Source organism: Parasteatoda tepidariorum, chromosome 10, assembly GCF_043381705.1.
Source record: "Parasteatoda tepidariorum isolate YZ-2023 chromosome 10, CAS_Ptep_4.0, whole genome shotgun sequence".
NCBI classification, from domain to species: Eukaryota; Metazoa; Arthropoda; class Arachnida; order Araneae; family Theridiidae; genus Parasteatoda; species Parasteatoda tepidariorum.
The window spans coordinates 68215133-68229768 of NC_092213.1; the positions used below are offsets into that span (position 1 = coordinate 68215133).

The 14636-nt window shown below is 33.3% G+C and overlaps 1 protein-coding gene across 1 annotated transcript; it reads left to right on the plus strand.

The window, feature by feature from the left end:
- Nucleotides 1-8895: 8895 nt before the first annotated feature.
- Nucleotides 8896-10340, plus strand: LOC139426885 (uncharacterized). Its single transcript, XM_071187011.1, has 2 exons — nucleotides 8896-9388; nucleotides 9898-10340. Exons 1-2 carry the CDS (start codon nucleotides 8896-8898, stop codon nucleotides 10338-10340), a joined length of 936 nt encoding a protein of 311 aa, XP_071043112.1.
- Nucleotides 10341-14636: the final 4296 nt, after the last annotated feature.

The following is a 14636-nucleotide window of genomic DNA, read 5'->3' on the forward strand; positions in this document are numbered from 1 at the left end:
TAGAGGGAGTTCTTGTTGTATCGGATATTGTAGTAGCGAGAGTTCACTGTATATGTGTATATTACATATGTGTGTGCATTCATGTATACGTGCATACACACTCATATATGTATATAGCTTTGTACTATTTAAGACATTTACCAGTGTAAAATGTTCAAAAAAATGAATGATTTGTTGACGTATACATAATTTAAAAATAAATTATAAACACTAATACTAATTTTGTTTTACTTTTCTTACAGCTCAATTGAGAGTCTATATGGAGGCAAAATCGATGAGCCTGAATGAAATTCAGGAGAATCTGAAGAAACGAAACAGATTTTTAACTGAAAAAATTTGTGATTTAAATAAACCCAAACGTGTTTAAAAACTTTTATAAATCTTGTTAATAAATTATTTTAAATATTCTTCTTGTTGTTTTATTGCAAAAAATATTTTGTTTTGTAAATTGAATCAATACTTACACTTAAAATGTAGGTATTAAATCAACATTGAAATAATTACTTATTAAACTAACAAAATCAGGTTCATTGAAAGATTTTTCTATTTTATGATTTCTTAATTATGCCGAAAAAGAGATGTTTCAAATCTGTAACTCTTAGGTAACATATATTTCCACCTAACCACTGAACCCAAACTGCTGTTAGGTATGCAAATTGTACAGATTATTTTTAATTTATTTATATGAGGCTAACTGATATTTTAAAGAAATCTAAAGGTCCTTAATATATGAAATTACTGTTTTTTTTAAAAATAGTATAATAGTAAACTAAAACAAAACAATTTAACTTCATTTCAGTGTGTGCAAGCTGTGATGGGCATGTTATGTTGGGCTAATATAAAAAAACTATTGCACTATGATGGAAATGCTATGTTGGCCCATTAGAAAATTCAATCATGCCATGATGGGAATGCTATGTTAGCCCGTTATAAAAATCCATCTTGACATGATGGGAATGCCATTGCGACCCATTATAAAAACCCATCATGACCGTATCATTCGAAATGTCCGAAAGGGGAAACATCTTGGTGTTTCTACCAAAGAGCAAACGCCAAGAGTGAAACCCCTAATTCTCATAACAGCATGAAAATGCATATGTCTCAGCTTGTCGTGGAGAAGATAATGCCCGTATATTAGCGTCTGGCATCAAATGATATACTTGAAAGATGTACAGCGGGTAAGACACAAAATAAAAATGAGTATGATCTGGCGAAAATGCCCAAAAGAAGTGTTTGTGTCCCGAAGTAGACTGGAACTGGCTGTGTGTGAGGCTGTAGAGGACTTCAATCTCGGAAAAGTTGAAGCATTGAAACTGTCTGACAACGAAGTTGCTAATTCCTTCTCATTCAAAATCGCACAGCGACAAGATCAACGTAGGCTCAGGCAACGTAAGCGAAAAAGGATAATTGTGTCACTAACAAAAAGAAATTGAAAAAAGACACTTCTTATTGTCCTGGAGGATTTTAATTTAAGTTTTTATAAACAGTAAAAAATTTCTGATCCTCATATGAGGCATATACGTTGGTACATTAGTGTGGTACCAAAGTAATTAGTTCTATTCCTGTTTGACAAAAACTTGTTAGAACGTACCTAAAGAAGTTATAAAAAGAATTTGCATGTGCTTTTATAAGAGTTTGTAATAAATAGTAACAAAAATTTCATATTGTCGCCAATCAAAGTTAATTTGCGTTGATGTAGCATTTATGAAAAAAATTATCGTTTACGATTCAATTTCAGAATTTATAAGAAACTTTTAATTTGTAACTTTAAAATCACTTTTTTATGGTTGAGTAAGTTGATACAAGTTAAATAGTTGATAAAATGACATGTTATTAATTGCCCTACACAAAAAGCTGTTCTTTGTTATGTTTCACGTATTCAAAATGTTCCAGGTGGCTTTGTTTTCATCCTATAGAAATGAAATTTTTTTTCTAGTTATTTATATGTATATTAGATTAAGTTTATGCATTTGTTTCTGTTTTATAACAAGTAATAAAAGAGTTATCGGGTTTCATGTACCGAACAACCTTTATTTTGAAACAAAAATCTACATAAAATTTGTTTTTTGGCCATAAATTTAAATTAAATTTATGAAAATTCCTTTCCTGATGGTTCATTTCTCCGATGAAGTATATTCCATTCGGTTGGCAATAATCTTAGTGGTTATGACAAGTTTCCTTGCCTCTCCCACCAAGAGAGTATGCTGCTGCCAGGGGTGTTTAATTCAACTACAGTCTGTTCCAGCCACTTTGAGCTCTCCAGATCTGCATAGTTGATAATAGGTGCCCCATTTTCCAGTCTGCTAAAAAGAAAAGTGGGGACGAAACCCTCTTCATTTCTTGAAATTTTTCTAGTTATCAGGAACTCATGGTCTAAGGCTTGTTCTTCCGATAAACGCTCACGAGAATGTCCCTCAAGAATCACAGCCATTATAACTACCGTTAGAGCCTCCTTAAAGGTTATACCTTCAGGTCCAGGCAGCTTTTGGAACCACATCTTGTTCCATCCTTTGACTTTGTCTTTTCTCGCCTCTCTGTTTGGGTTTTTCAACCCAGGTACCATCAACAATCTTCTTTTCTCGGGCAAGTTTCTTTTTCTGTGCACCAGACAATCTTTTTTTTAAGTTTGATCCCTCCCATGGAGGCAGGCAGTCATGCTATTAATAGCTTCCTGCCCCACTTGAGATGTTGACTGGGTAGAGGTCATATCTACCTCTTTTGATGAAGGGTTCATTTCTTCTCCGTCCTGGGTGGCTTTTCCTTAGTTTCCTTTTCTTTTGCAGAAAGGTCTACTTTGGGATTTTCACCTGCAGAAGCAGTAATTTGAGTTGTATTTTTGTCATTTTCAGCCATAAATTACCTCAAATTTTATGTTCAGGTAAAGAAAGACAGCCCTGTATTGCCTGAGATGCTGGTTAAAGCTATTACTCTAGAGGTTCGCCAGTCGCACCAGAGGCTCCGTTAAGACACTATAACCGCAATTCCATTCAACCAAGGCACGGGTCGTATGACACCTGGGTTCACGACCTCCTATTTGTTATTCAGTGCAACAGGACATTCGGCTATCCACCACCTGCCGTCGCGCCTGGTTGCCACTCAAGCCCCAAAAGGTCAACATATAAACACCCAATGTTGACCTCGTGTATATTTAAAATAACTTATATCGCTTTGACATGAAGTTAAATGACGATGGCTTCTCGACAGAGGGGACAAGTCTTTTGACTGGTGCGCATCCAATTGAGCAGGCATTGCTCATGGAACACATGCTGGTAATGCGTGGGGTGCGGAATCTCCACCATCCCTTCCAAACAAATCAATCGAGCAGGTGTCGGGGGGTGGGGCGTAGTTCCACTGCTCGAAAGGTACCGTGAAGAGGCAATTGCGAATTTTGCTGGCTAGGCGAATCACCAACGCCTATGTCACGTGATAACCTTTCGAAAACCAGTGCACTACAATAATTCGCAGCCATTTCATTAAAGGTCCGGTAAGCGGGGATCAGAATCAACCAAGGAGTTAGAGTGATTAAAAATTGCGCTAACCAATAAAAAAACTCAAATTGGACATAACAAGCTTTGAATTGTTTTTTGATAACAGTGCTGCTAATGATTTTTCTAAATCTGAAGTGGAGAACTTTCGAAGCAAACACATTGATGTTCGTTACCATTTTGTGAGACAATATGTTAATGACAAATTCTTAAAACTGAAATATGTTAGAACATTGAACAATACAGCGGACTTATTCACAAAACCTGCGGTTAAAGAACACATTAGATCTTTTTGTAATAAAATATATTTAAGGACTTATTAACTCAAGGTTATAATTAAATGTTTAACTTTTCACACAGGAATAGGGGACCTAATGTTGGAAAATGTAAACAAATAGATTGGGCATGGTTTTGCTCCTTGCCGTGTCACGTCCTGTTGTGTTTCAACAAGTGGGTGTTTTTGTATTTAGTCAGTTAGGTTTTTGCTTTGTATAGAGTATGTTACATCTCTTGGACAGTTATGTTTAGTTTTGTTGAGTGTAGTGTTCTTTCATTATATTTAAAGTTTTATCTTCAATAAACATAATTGTACAGTTTTTCTGTGAAGCAAATTCTAGACGTCTGCAATATCTGAAACTTGATAAGTTGGCTCCTATTTTCAACAAGAATTCGTTTCTTCTTCTGTTCGTGTTGGGAGAGGCGCGACGCTTTTGCGGGGATGGATTGGGTAAAGAAAATCCTTACTGCTTGGCGAATTTTTTTGGAATTAAAAGCGGAGGCTGTGGGGTTGTAGATTACAGTTGCGCCACGTGTTAGAATTTTCTCTGGCGAAATATTTTCACGTGTAAGTGTTGTATATTCGGCATACATTTTTTAAGTCGTAAATCGCATTTTTTTATGTAAGCATGAAGTTTTTAAAAGAAAACGATATTAGCGATGTAGAAAAAGACTGCAAGAATAGGTTTTGTTTTGAATGGCTAATAACAAAAGACATCTTGGAAGAAATCAACGTGTGGTGCCGCAAGATTGATAACCCAGGTACTTGTTTCTGTATTACATGCAATTCACCCATCCCTAGGCGGAACGGGTGAAGTACGTCGGGAGAATATTCTCCTGGTAGAGCCACTCAAGGCGTGAAGGCCGTTCCACTTTGCTCAGCTAACGACTGCAGGTCAATCCAGAGGTCAAGTCAGTATCCTGCCCTAGTGGTTCCTCTAACTAATAAGAACCTGCAAAAAACCTTAGTCAGATGGTTCAGTCGCTCAAAATGGGGGAAAGACTTTCCAACCTTGTTCCTGCTCACAACTTGCTAGTCTTGATGACCGTCTTTTTGCCTTGGTGCTTCTTTTAAGCAGCTACTGGTTGATCGGGACTTTCTGCAGATATATGGGGAACTGACGCGACGGGGCCTTCTGGACCTGGTCTAGGTTTTCCTTCTCCAGGAAGATGTGTAACGACAACATACATCAATCAAATATCACAATGAAGGGTTTAAATCTTTGATTAATCATTCTGGAACAGTTATTCAAAAAAATTTCGTCAATCTGTTAAGAATTACCAGATTTTAAATTCACTTTATCCTGGATCCGAAAAATCTAACTCATACTGATGAATTACGTACTGACGATTTGGTAACGCGAAAATCTAGAGCTGAAGCTCTTGCTCTGTTATTTTTGGATGAACTCCTTTTTTTGAGCTCCACAAATTGTGGAATTAACTAAAACATTATCACGTGATACCATGGCATTTAAATTCATTAGACATTAGTAGAACAGCATCATATAAGCTAAAGTATGGACTTGCAAAAACAATTAAAGAAAATCAGTATAAAGTTTTATAGAATTCTTTTTTTCCCATTCAACATTAATGAGATCACTAATCTGAAAGTATTTTAGCTGTATTTGTTAGATACTTTGCTGAAGACCAGTAGAAAGTGATTTTACGGCATTTAGCTTTGATTAAATTGCCGACTTGAAATGCAGAATGCATTTATAATGCTATAATTTTCAGAGAAAATAGATTGCCATTTACAAATAAATTTGTTAAGTGTTTGAATGGATTCTTGTAATACAATGCGAGGGGAAAAAATGGTGTTGAAACTAAAATTAGATACATCAAGGCTACATTTGTTGGACTTAGATTTAGAAACATGCCATATCGCAAACAATTCCTCAAAACATTTTACAGAGCCATTTTTGAAGCACTTAGAAATTTTATGTGACAACATATATTTTGATCTCAAGAGTGCTGATACGAAGAGAATTGTTTTTCCAAGTTTGTTCAGTTCTTCGGATGAAATTACTAAAACCCTTAACTAGACCTGACCATAGATGGCTCAATACGCTTCAAGTGATAGAACGTCTGCAATATTTATGGAATGCTCTTATAATATTTCATTTTTCATTGGTTGGATCGGACAAAAATTGTATGAAAATGATGTTAAGGAAGTTTTTCCAAAAGGCAACTTTCTGATGAAGAAATTAAAAGTCTTCAAAATATTCAAGGTAAACTGGAAAAGAAAAATCTCACTAATGATGGGAAAAATAGGACTTTTTGTAGAGCAAAAAAAAAAAAAAAACATTGTTACAAATTGGTGTTTATCAAGCTGTTTTGCTACATTTTAACAAATATGTCAAATTATTTTAATCTAATGAGTGCCTTTTACATGAACTTAATTTTTACATGAATTAATCATGAACATGAAAGGCTGTTCATGAATTAATCAATTGCTTAATTTGACCAAACAGTTTTTTGCCTTTTTTTTAAAGCAGGAGGGTAACATAAAGGGTTATCAAGATGTATCAAAAATTATTTGCCTGATAGAACAAATTGTCGAAAAGATACTGCCTGTGTATCAACGGTTGGCACCAACAGATCTTTTGCGAAGATGTACCAAATCAAAAATCCAAAATGCGAACGAATGTTTACATAGTTGCATATGGGCGAAAGCCCAAATGAGGTATTTGTTTCGAGAAAAAGATTGGATATTGCCATTACCATTAGTGAATATAGCATAGGTTAGGCAAAGTCGATTGAACTGGCTACCTACAAGTCATTTATAGAGGATAGTGTGTCAACAACAAAGATGAAAGCTACTCAGAAGCAAATAAGGCAGTCTGGTGAGTATCGTCAGAACAGAATTTCAAAAAAAATATAAAAAGTCTTAGAACAATAAAGAATTAAAGAAAAAAAAAATGAAGCTGTTACCTACTGTGCTAGAGGATTTCGATATAATTATTGCAGTTATTATTTTGAAATGGATGTAAACTAAATTTTCATTACAATTAAGTAAAATAATGTATTTTTCTTGAAAAATCGCCTTGCTGTAATGCACTTTTGAGGAAAAATGTACATATTTTCAGAATTTTATACTACAATTTAGTATTAAATGTTTGATATTGACATGTTTTACAAAAGGAAAAAAAAATCTTTCCATGTTCATAACAGATTCTGTATAAAATTCGCAGAAACATTTGCTGCAGTGTTATATTTCTAGAATATATTTTTTACTGATTTTTTTTACTTATTATGGAATCGTATGCTTTATATTGAATATATTTAAGTATGTGAGACAAGTTTTAAATAATTTGGTTCAGATATGTAAAAAAAAATTTGATTCTCGTGAAAAAAACTTCTTTATAAATGTATTTTTATAGTGAGGAGTGCATATTTCATAAAATTTTTATAATTTATGGACTGAAACTTTTTTAATTGCATTTTTTTATTATAGTTCATAAATATTGACCAAAATATATGATATTTAGTTAATAATATAAGTTTACTAAACTAAAAATACCGTTTTTCTCAAAACAAATTTTAAACATGACTCTGAACTTCAGTACATTACCTTCGCATAAATATATAAATAATTTTGTTGGAAACAATTTTTAAATTTCATTTCTTTTTTTTTGTTTTTACAGATGATTATGTTACGAAAATGTTTTCTTTTCTGGAGAAAAAAAAATCAGTAAAACGATAGTTTTTTAGAAAATTATGAACCAAAATATGTGTTAAAAACTTTATATAATAGCAAAATTAGAACGTGCAAAACAGTTAAAAATTAATTTATTTCAAAATTTAATAATTTTTTATGTATTTTAATAAAAGTTTGTAAATGTATTTAATATTACACAGCACAACTACCCTGAACATTTCAAGAAATTTGGTAAAAACAAAAAACTTAGAATGGTAGCCCTATGTGGCCTTAAAACTCACAAAGAAATCTGTTTTCAAAAATGCTGTTTTTCTCGTTGATTTTTAGTTTTTTTCTAAAATTACTTTGCAGACCATCATCAGAAAAAACGAATGGTAGCCAAAGCTTTAAAGGATATGGACAGGGAGATTGCTTTAACTGCAAAAATGAATGCGGCATTTCAAACAGAAAAAATTCAACAAAAGAAATTTGAACAAAAATCTGAAGTTTCATTTGAGGACCCTTCAACCGCAATTAACAGCCAGGAAAGCATGACACAAAACTTGATTTCTGATAGTTAAGTGTTAAGTGTTAAATAATTAAGTTTTAAAGTTATCCATATATGATCCGTGCTTTTCAATTTAATTTAGATCTTTTTTGCCCTATTTTTTATTTCAGAAAAAAAAAATATAGGATTTTCTGGAATATCCTTTATTTTTTTCAAAACAATCCTATTTTTTTCTCATTGGTCACTTCTACCCCTGTATTACGTCTAATAAGTCCATATGAGAACAAAGGTAGAAACGTTACTACCGATAACTTTTTTACTACGTTGAAACTTGCAGAGGCGTTAAATTAAAAAAACACCAGCCTTGGAGGAACTGTAAAACGCTCAAGTAGAGAAATACATGTCTCTGTAAAAGTGTCGAAAACCGAATTGCATTCGACCACTGTACTTACTCATAATGACATTAGTCTGTTTACCAGGGGGAAAAAGATAAAAATGTTTTGTTGTTAAGTAGTCTTCATCCAACAGTTGAAATCACAAATGATTAAAAAAAAATTACCACATACCATTGCTTTCTACAATGGAACTAAATTCGGCGCAGACGTAATTGATCAAATGACAAGAAAATATACTGTCAAAGCTTGTTCACGTAGGTGGCCGGTACAGGCAGGGCCTTATTATCGCACGGGCCTACGGGGCATGGGCCCAGTGTCTGATGGGGCACTAAAGACACAAAATTTAAAACCTATAAAGAGCCATTTACACTGCATCCAATTTCCGAGATGCGCGCGGGAATGTTTTCAACCACAAACTGCTTACGCATGTGTGAATTTTATGCAACGAGAACGCTCCCTAAAGAAGAAAGCGATGCAGCTCGGCAGCTGAGGATACGAACTATTTTTGAGTTGGGGCTCTTATTGTTGGCAGCAAAGTGAATTTCTGATTTGTAAATATAAACACATTTTGCCTCTCGTAAACGTGTGTTGACAATGTCTACGAAACAGCTAAGTGGTCACGGTAAAAGAAAATTGAAGAAAAAACGAAATGATGAAAACAAAAAAATGAAAGGATTCATGGACAATTTTCTAGATAAAAATCCTACTGAGACTGAAAACGTACAGAATGCAAAGGAAGTTTCCATAACAGATAAAGTAGAACTTGAAACAGATGCCTTTAAACACATTTCTGGTACATCAGAATTTGATGAGGTTTGTGAAAAATCATCCCCGGTTTGTAAAGGAACTGGTTTTGTTGAAGAAGAAATAACTACATTTAATCAGCAGGTAGATGATCTATCAAACCTGTCTGAGCATTCATGTAAATCAAATAATTCATATTATAGTGATGTTGGTTTATGGCCTGAAAGTTTTTCAGATAATTTTCGGGAATACATTGTATTGAACAAACCTGAGCAGAACATTCAATTAATTACCAACTCTAGATGTATGATTGGAAACAAAGAAAGAGTTTTGACTAAGGCAAGTTTTTTCAGAAAAAAGAAAAATAATGAATTACTCAAAAGAGAATGGCTGGTTTACTCACCAGCAAAAAATGCAGTGTTTTGCTACATATGTCATACCTGCCAACTTTTAATACCTACCATTATCATTTTTCCCAGTGGTATTAAACTGGAATTAAAACTTCAATTTTAAGCAAACAAATACGTTGTATTTGAGAAAACTTAAGTTAACAACCATGATAGTAACGCATATTAATATATGTGCTTAATTTTTGTAAGAATAGTGGTGATCAAAATCATCTAAAAATTAAGTTTATAAAAAGAAAAATAGTATATACTTACTACCACTTTAAATATGAAAATAAAATCTTCCGGAAAATCCGGAAGAGTTGGCAGGTATGAAATAAGAAAAGCCTCCTTTGCAAAGCGATTGGTCACTAGCACTGAATAGTTTACAAATTATGTAAACTCTTCAGTGCTAGTGACCAAACGCTTTGCAAAGGAGGCTTTTCTTATTGGAAAAATACTTCAGAGAGGTTAAACGAGCATGAGAACTCAATGGTTCACAGGAATTCTGTGCTTGCTTTATCTCAAAGGTTAACCTCTTCTATGAGAATTGATAGCAAGCTAGTGGAAGAATATGCAAATGAAAGGTTGTATTGGCGAAAAGTACTAGCTCGAGTTGTTGCAACAACTCAGTTTCTTTGCCAACGTGGGTTAGCATTTTTTGGAAGTGACGAGACAATTGGTTCATTTCACAATGGTAATTTTCTTGAATTAATGGGCAAGTTTGACCCTTTTTTAGCTGAACATTTAGCTAAGTATGGAAATCCGGGGACTGACAATGTAAATTACTTGTCTTCTACAGTTACTGAATTAGGGCCTTATGCAACTGAAACGCGCCTCTTCGATTTGATTTCATCGAGCCCGTTCGTTCGCTATTCGAATGTGACCGGTTTCCGAATTCAACTGTAACATTTACGCGCCATCGAACTGGAAGGGTTACCTTTCGAAGCGGGTCATCATTTTGAGAGGTCACGTGATAGCTTAGAATTATCAGCCAATCAAAAAATTGATAGTCGTTCCAGAAATAAATTTAACTAATACTTTTTAACTGTGACTTTTTACGATTATATAAACATATATTTTCGATATATTGAATCAGTGATACTTCGTNCATTAAACCTACTTACATGCAATTGCGTGATCAAGGGCTATTAAAAAATGCCTGCATGGAAAGACACAGACGAAGACATCGTGAAACAAGAGCAAATGAAATATTTGACCAACATTTCTCTCGATTGGAATCAAATCGTTTCTGAAACTCTGAATCAAGAGCTGGAGAGTCAATTCAGGAACATGAAGAGAGACTAAGACGTCGACAAGATCCAGAATTATTATGGAATTGTTATTCGTAGCAATGTCAATTATTTAGAAAGTATGCAAAGGTCTGTAATACCAGTCTTTTTTCATTGCTATTCACGTGCGCAAAAATAAATGCATGACCCAGTAAGTTGGTGTGCTTTTCAGCGAGCGAAAGCTGCCTGAACAGTGTACAAGGATAAAGGTACTGTTTGCCCCAAGAAATTTTAAATGCGATTAAACCTTCATACATGCAATTGTGTGATCAAGAGCTGTTAAAAAAAAATGCCTGCATGGAAAAACAGAACAGAATTGAAAGTTTTCATGGTTGTTTATGGAATAGTGAGCCTGTGCCTAAGAATATTTTTGTGCAACTGCAAACATTCACATTAGGTGCTAACATTGCTGTTATACAGTTTAATAAAGGGTTTCAAGGACTTGTAGATCATTTCAGTGCTTTGAACATGGAGTCTGGACAATATACGATTGTTATGTACAATAAATTTGACAAAAACTGTATCAACAAGGTAAAAAGACAATCGTTGCCTGTTGCGAAAACTAAGCGGGAAAAAAATCGTGCTTAAAAGAAAAAAAAATATGCTAAGACTGAAAGGTCAGAGGGTATAACTTACCAAAAAGGTGGATTTTAAAAGATAGAAGGAGTAAATTTGAAACATTTTAGAATATCTTCAATAGTTTTTAAGCTTGAAATGTGCAATTGTTACTTTTAACCTGATTTTTCTGAAAACTGTATTTTTTATTAACTTTACTTACGACAAACATATTTCAAAATGTATTGCGTATATATTTATGAAATTTGGTATGAATGTTTTTGATAGTGTTTTCTAGTGAATGATCTAAAAGAATATTATTTAAATGATTCTAAGCAAGTTTAGAGAATCTTTTTATATAAGAATAGTGAAAAAAAATTAGCGAAATTTCACTAATTACCTTTAAAAAATGCTATAAATCCTTCATGTTGTTGCAGAAAAAGAATATAATTTATAAACATCAAATAAATTGTTCCTATATTATTTGTTATTCCGAACTGGAATTGTTGTTATGGATGTTTCATTTCGAAACATTAAAACTTGTAAATAAATGTATAATTCTTGTTTTTAAAAAGTGTATTTTACTTAATTTTAACATAAGCACATTCTTTTTGAAACTATATGTGTTCTTACAGAAATAACGATATGTGTTAACCATAGGATAAAGGTTATAAACATATAATTTACTGTGATTTAAGCAATATTTGATAATTTAATGATAAAATTTGATAATATTTGATAATTTAATATTGATCCAGTTTTCAGTAACTCTGCCAGGGTTTAGATTATTAAGTAATACAATACCATACCAAAGGGAATTAATTTAGACAAAAAAAAAAAGAGTCCAAGAATGTGACACAGTTACATATTAGATGTAGAAGGTATGGTTCCATTAAAAATTTGAAGAAAAACATCATGTAAAGCTTGTTATATGTCGGAAACCAAGCAACTGGTAGTTAAATGTAGGTAACGCAGAATTTTTACTCCAACCTATATCAATATCTGCATTATTACGGAATATAGCGACAGCTGTGCTGTATATATGGCATGACAATAAAAACAAAACATAAATTTCAACATGTTTTATATATATTTCATAGACATATTTTGAAATGTTTCATAGACATATGTCATAATGTTGACATATATACCATGAGAAGCATTGGTAAAAGAAAAGCGGCTGCTCAAATCTTTTGTGGAATCATGAACTTGCCTGCTCCACCACATAGATTCGATGAAGCTGCAAGTGAATTAGGGTCTGCAATTCAAAATGTTGCCTTGAAGAGCATGAATAATGCAGCAAGAGAAGCTGAAACTGCCAACAATTCAATTGACATTCCTGTAGCAATCGATGGTACCTGGGAAAGACAAGGACATGTGTCAATGAATGGTGCGGTTGTAGCTACAAGTGTTGATGTAGGCAAAGCGCTTGATATAGAAATATTATCAAGGTTTTGCAAGTGTAAAAATAAGTTAAAGCACGATTTCAACTGTCGAGCAAACTTTCATGGCAATAGTGGTGCCGTGGACATTTTGAGGCATTTAGCTTCGATTAAATTGCCTGCTTGTAATGCAGAATGCATTTATAATGCTATTCTTTCAATTTTCAGAGAAAATCGGTTGACAGTTCCAAATTTGATAAGTGTTTTAATGGATTCTGGTAATACAATGCGTCGGGAAAAAATGGTGTTGTAACTGTAGAGTTCGCTAGATCGAAGGGAACACCGAACCTGCAACCGTCATCGAGCACATCCTGATTTTCTTTCTGCTCTCAGAAATTAGGTGTAAAGTATTTGCTACTACTACTCAGTTTGTTATATACTTTTGTATTTTAATTTATATTAAGTTAGTCACTCAGTTTTGTGACTGTATCATTTTCCGAAAAATAAATATTTTATTTTTATCCTCTGATGTATTCATGTTGTCTTTGGTTCCCGCAAATGTGAGAACGTTATACTAATTCCTACAAAACTAAATTTAGATACATCAATGCTCCACATTTGTAGGACTTAGATGGAGAAACATGCCATATCGCAAACAATTCCTCAAAACATATTACAGAGCCATTTTTGAAGCACTTAGAAATGTTATGTGACAACATATATTTTGATCTCAAGAATTCTGATACAAAGAGAATTAATTATATTTCCAAGTTTGTTCAGTTCTTCAGATGAAATTACTAAAACCCTTAATTAGACCTGACCATAGATGGCTCTGTACGCTTCAAGTGCTAGAGCGTCTGCAATATTTATGGGATGCTCTCATAATATTTTATTTTTCATTGGTTGGATTGGACAAAAATTGTATGAAAATAATGTTAAGGAAGTTTTTTCCAAAAGACAACTTTCTTATGAAGAAATTAAAAGTCTTCAAAATATTCAAGGTTAACTGAAAAAGAAGAATCTCATTAATTATGGGAAAAATAGGAAAAAAAGAATTATTCAAAGACTTTTTGTCGAGCAAAAAAAAGCATTGTTACAAATTTGTTTTTATCCAGCTGTTTTGCCCCATTTTCGGAAATTAACTGTCAAATTATTTAAATCTGATGAGTGCCTTTTGAACTACATGTTTAATTTGACTAAACGGTTTTTTGCCCTTTTTTGTTAAAAAGCGTGAGCTTTTGGGAAATAAAGGGTTATCAAGATGCATCAAATATTATTTGTCTGATAGAACAAGTTGTAGAAAAGATACTGCCTGTGTATCAACGATTGGCGTCAACAAATATTTTGCGAAGATGCACCAAAGCAAAAACCTAAAATGCGAAAGAATGTTTACATACTTGCCTATGGGCGAAATGCCATATTTATTTATGACATCTACGAACATGTTTTATCACATGGTATACAACCAAATGTGGACAATGCCAAAACGTTCAATCAAATTAAAAACCTACCATTACCAGTGCCCAAGGAATATGTCTACGAACTTTGTGCGTGCATCAAAAACTATAAAGCACTACAAACTTTTATTCAAAAGTGCAGTACTAAAGAGGAAAAATCTTTCACCATGGAGAACTATAATTTGCTCACAATAAAGACAAACAACATTCTTCGTCAAATGGGTGAGTCCATTCTGAATACTGATTACTCTTTTAATCTGAGCAAATTTTGTTTAGTGCATGATACTTATCCTTTCATTATTACCCCAGATCAAAATTTATCGTCTTTCCCAAACATAACTAGACAATTTGATCCTATTTTTAATGAATGTCTTAATGATTTTATGATTAAAGATATGACGCAACCTCTCGAGATTGCTACCAAACATAAAATTGATATTATAATGCGCACTCTTCAGAACGAATTTAACAAAAATTATGATCCCACCCCCTTCTCTAAAATGTCAAAAAGGGTCTGCT

Bases quoted from the DNA above. Each gene is read 5' to 3' on its own strand.
- LOC139426885 (XM_071187011.1), top strand. From the start codon at position 8,896: ATGTCTACGAAACAGCTAAGTGGTCACGGTAAAAGAAAATTGAAGAAA. The intron at 9,389-9,897 runs GTTTTTTCAGAA...AAAATACTTCAG, and splicing joins AAGAGTTTTGACTAAGGCAA to AGAGGTTAAACGAGCATGAG.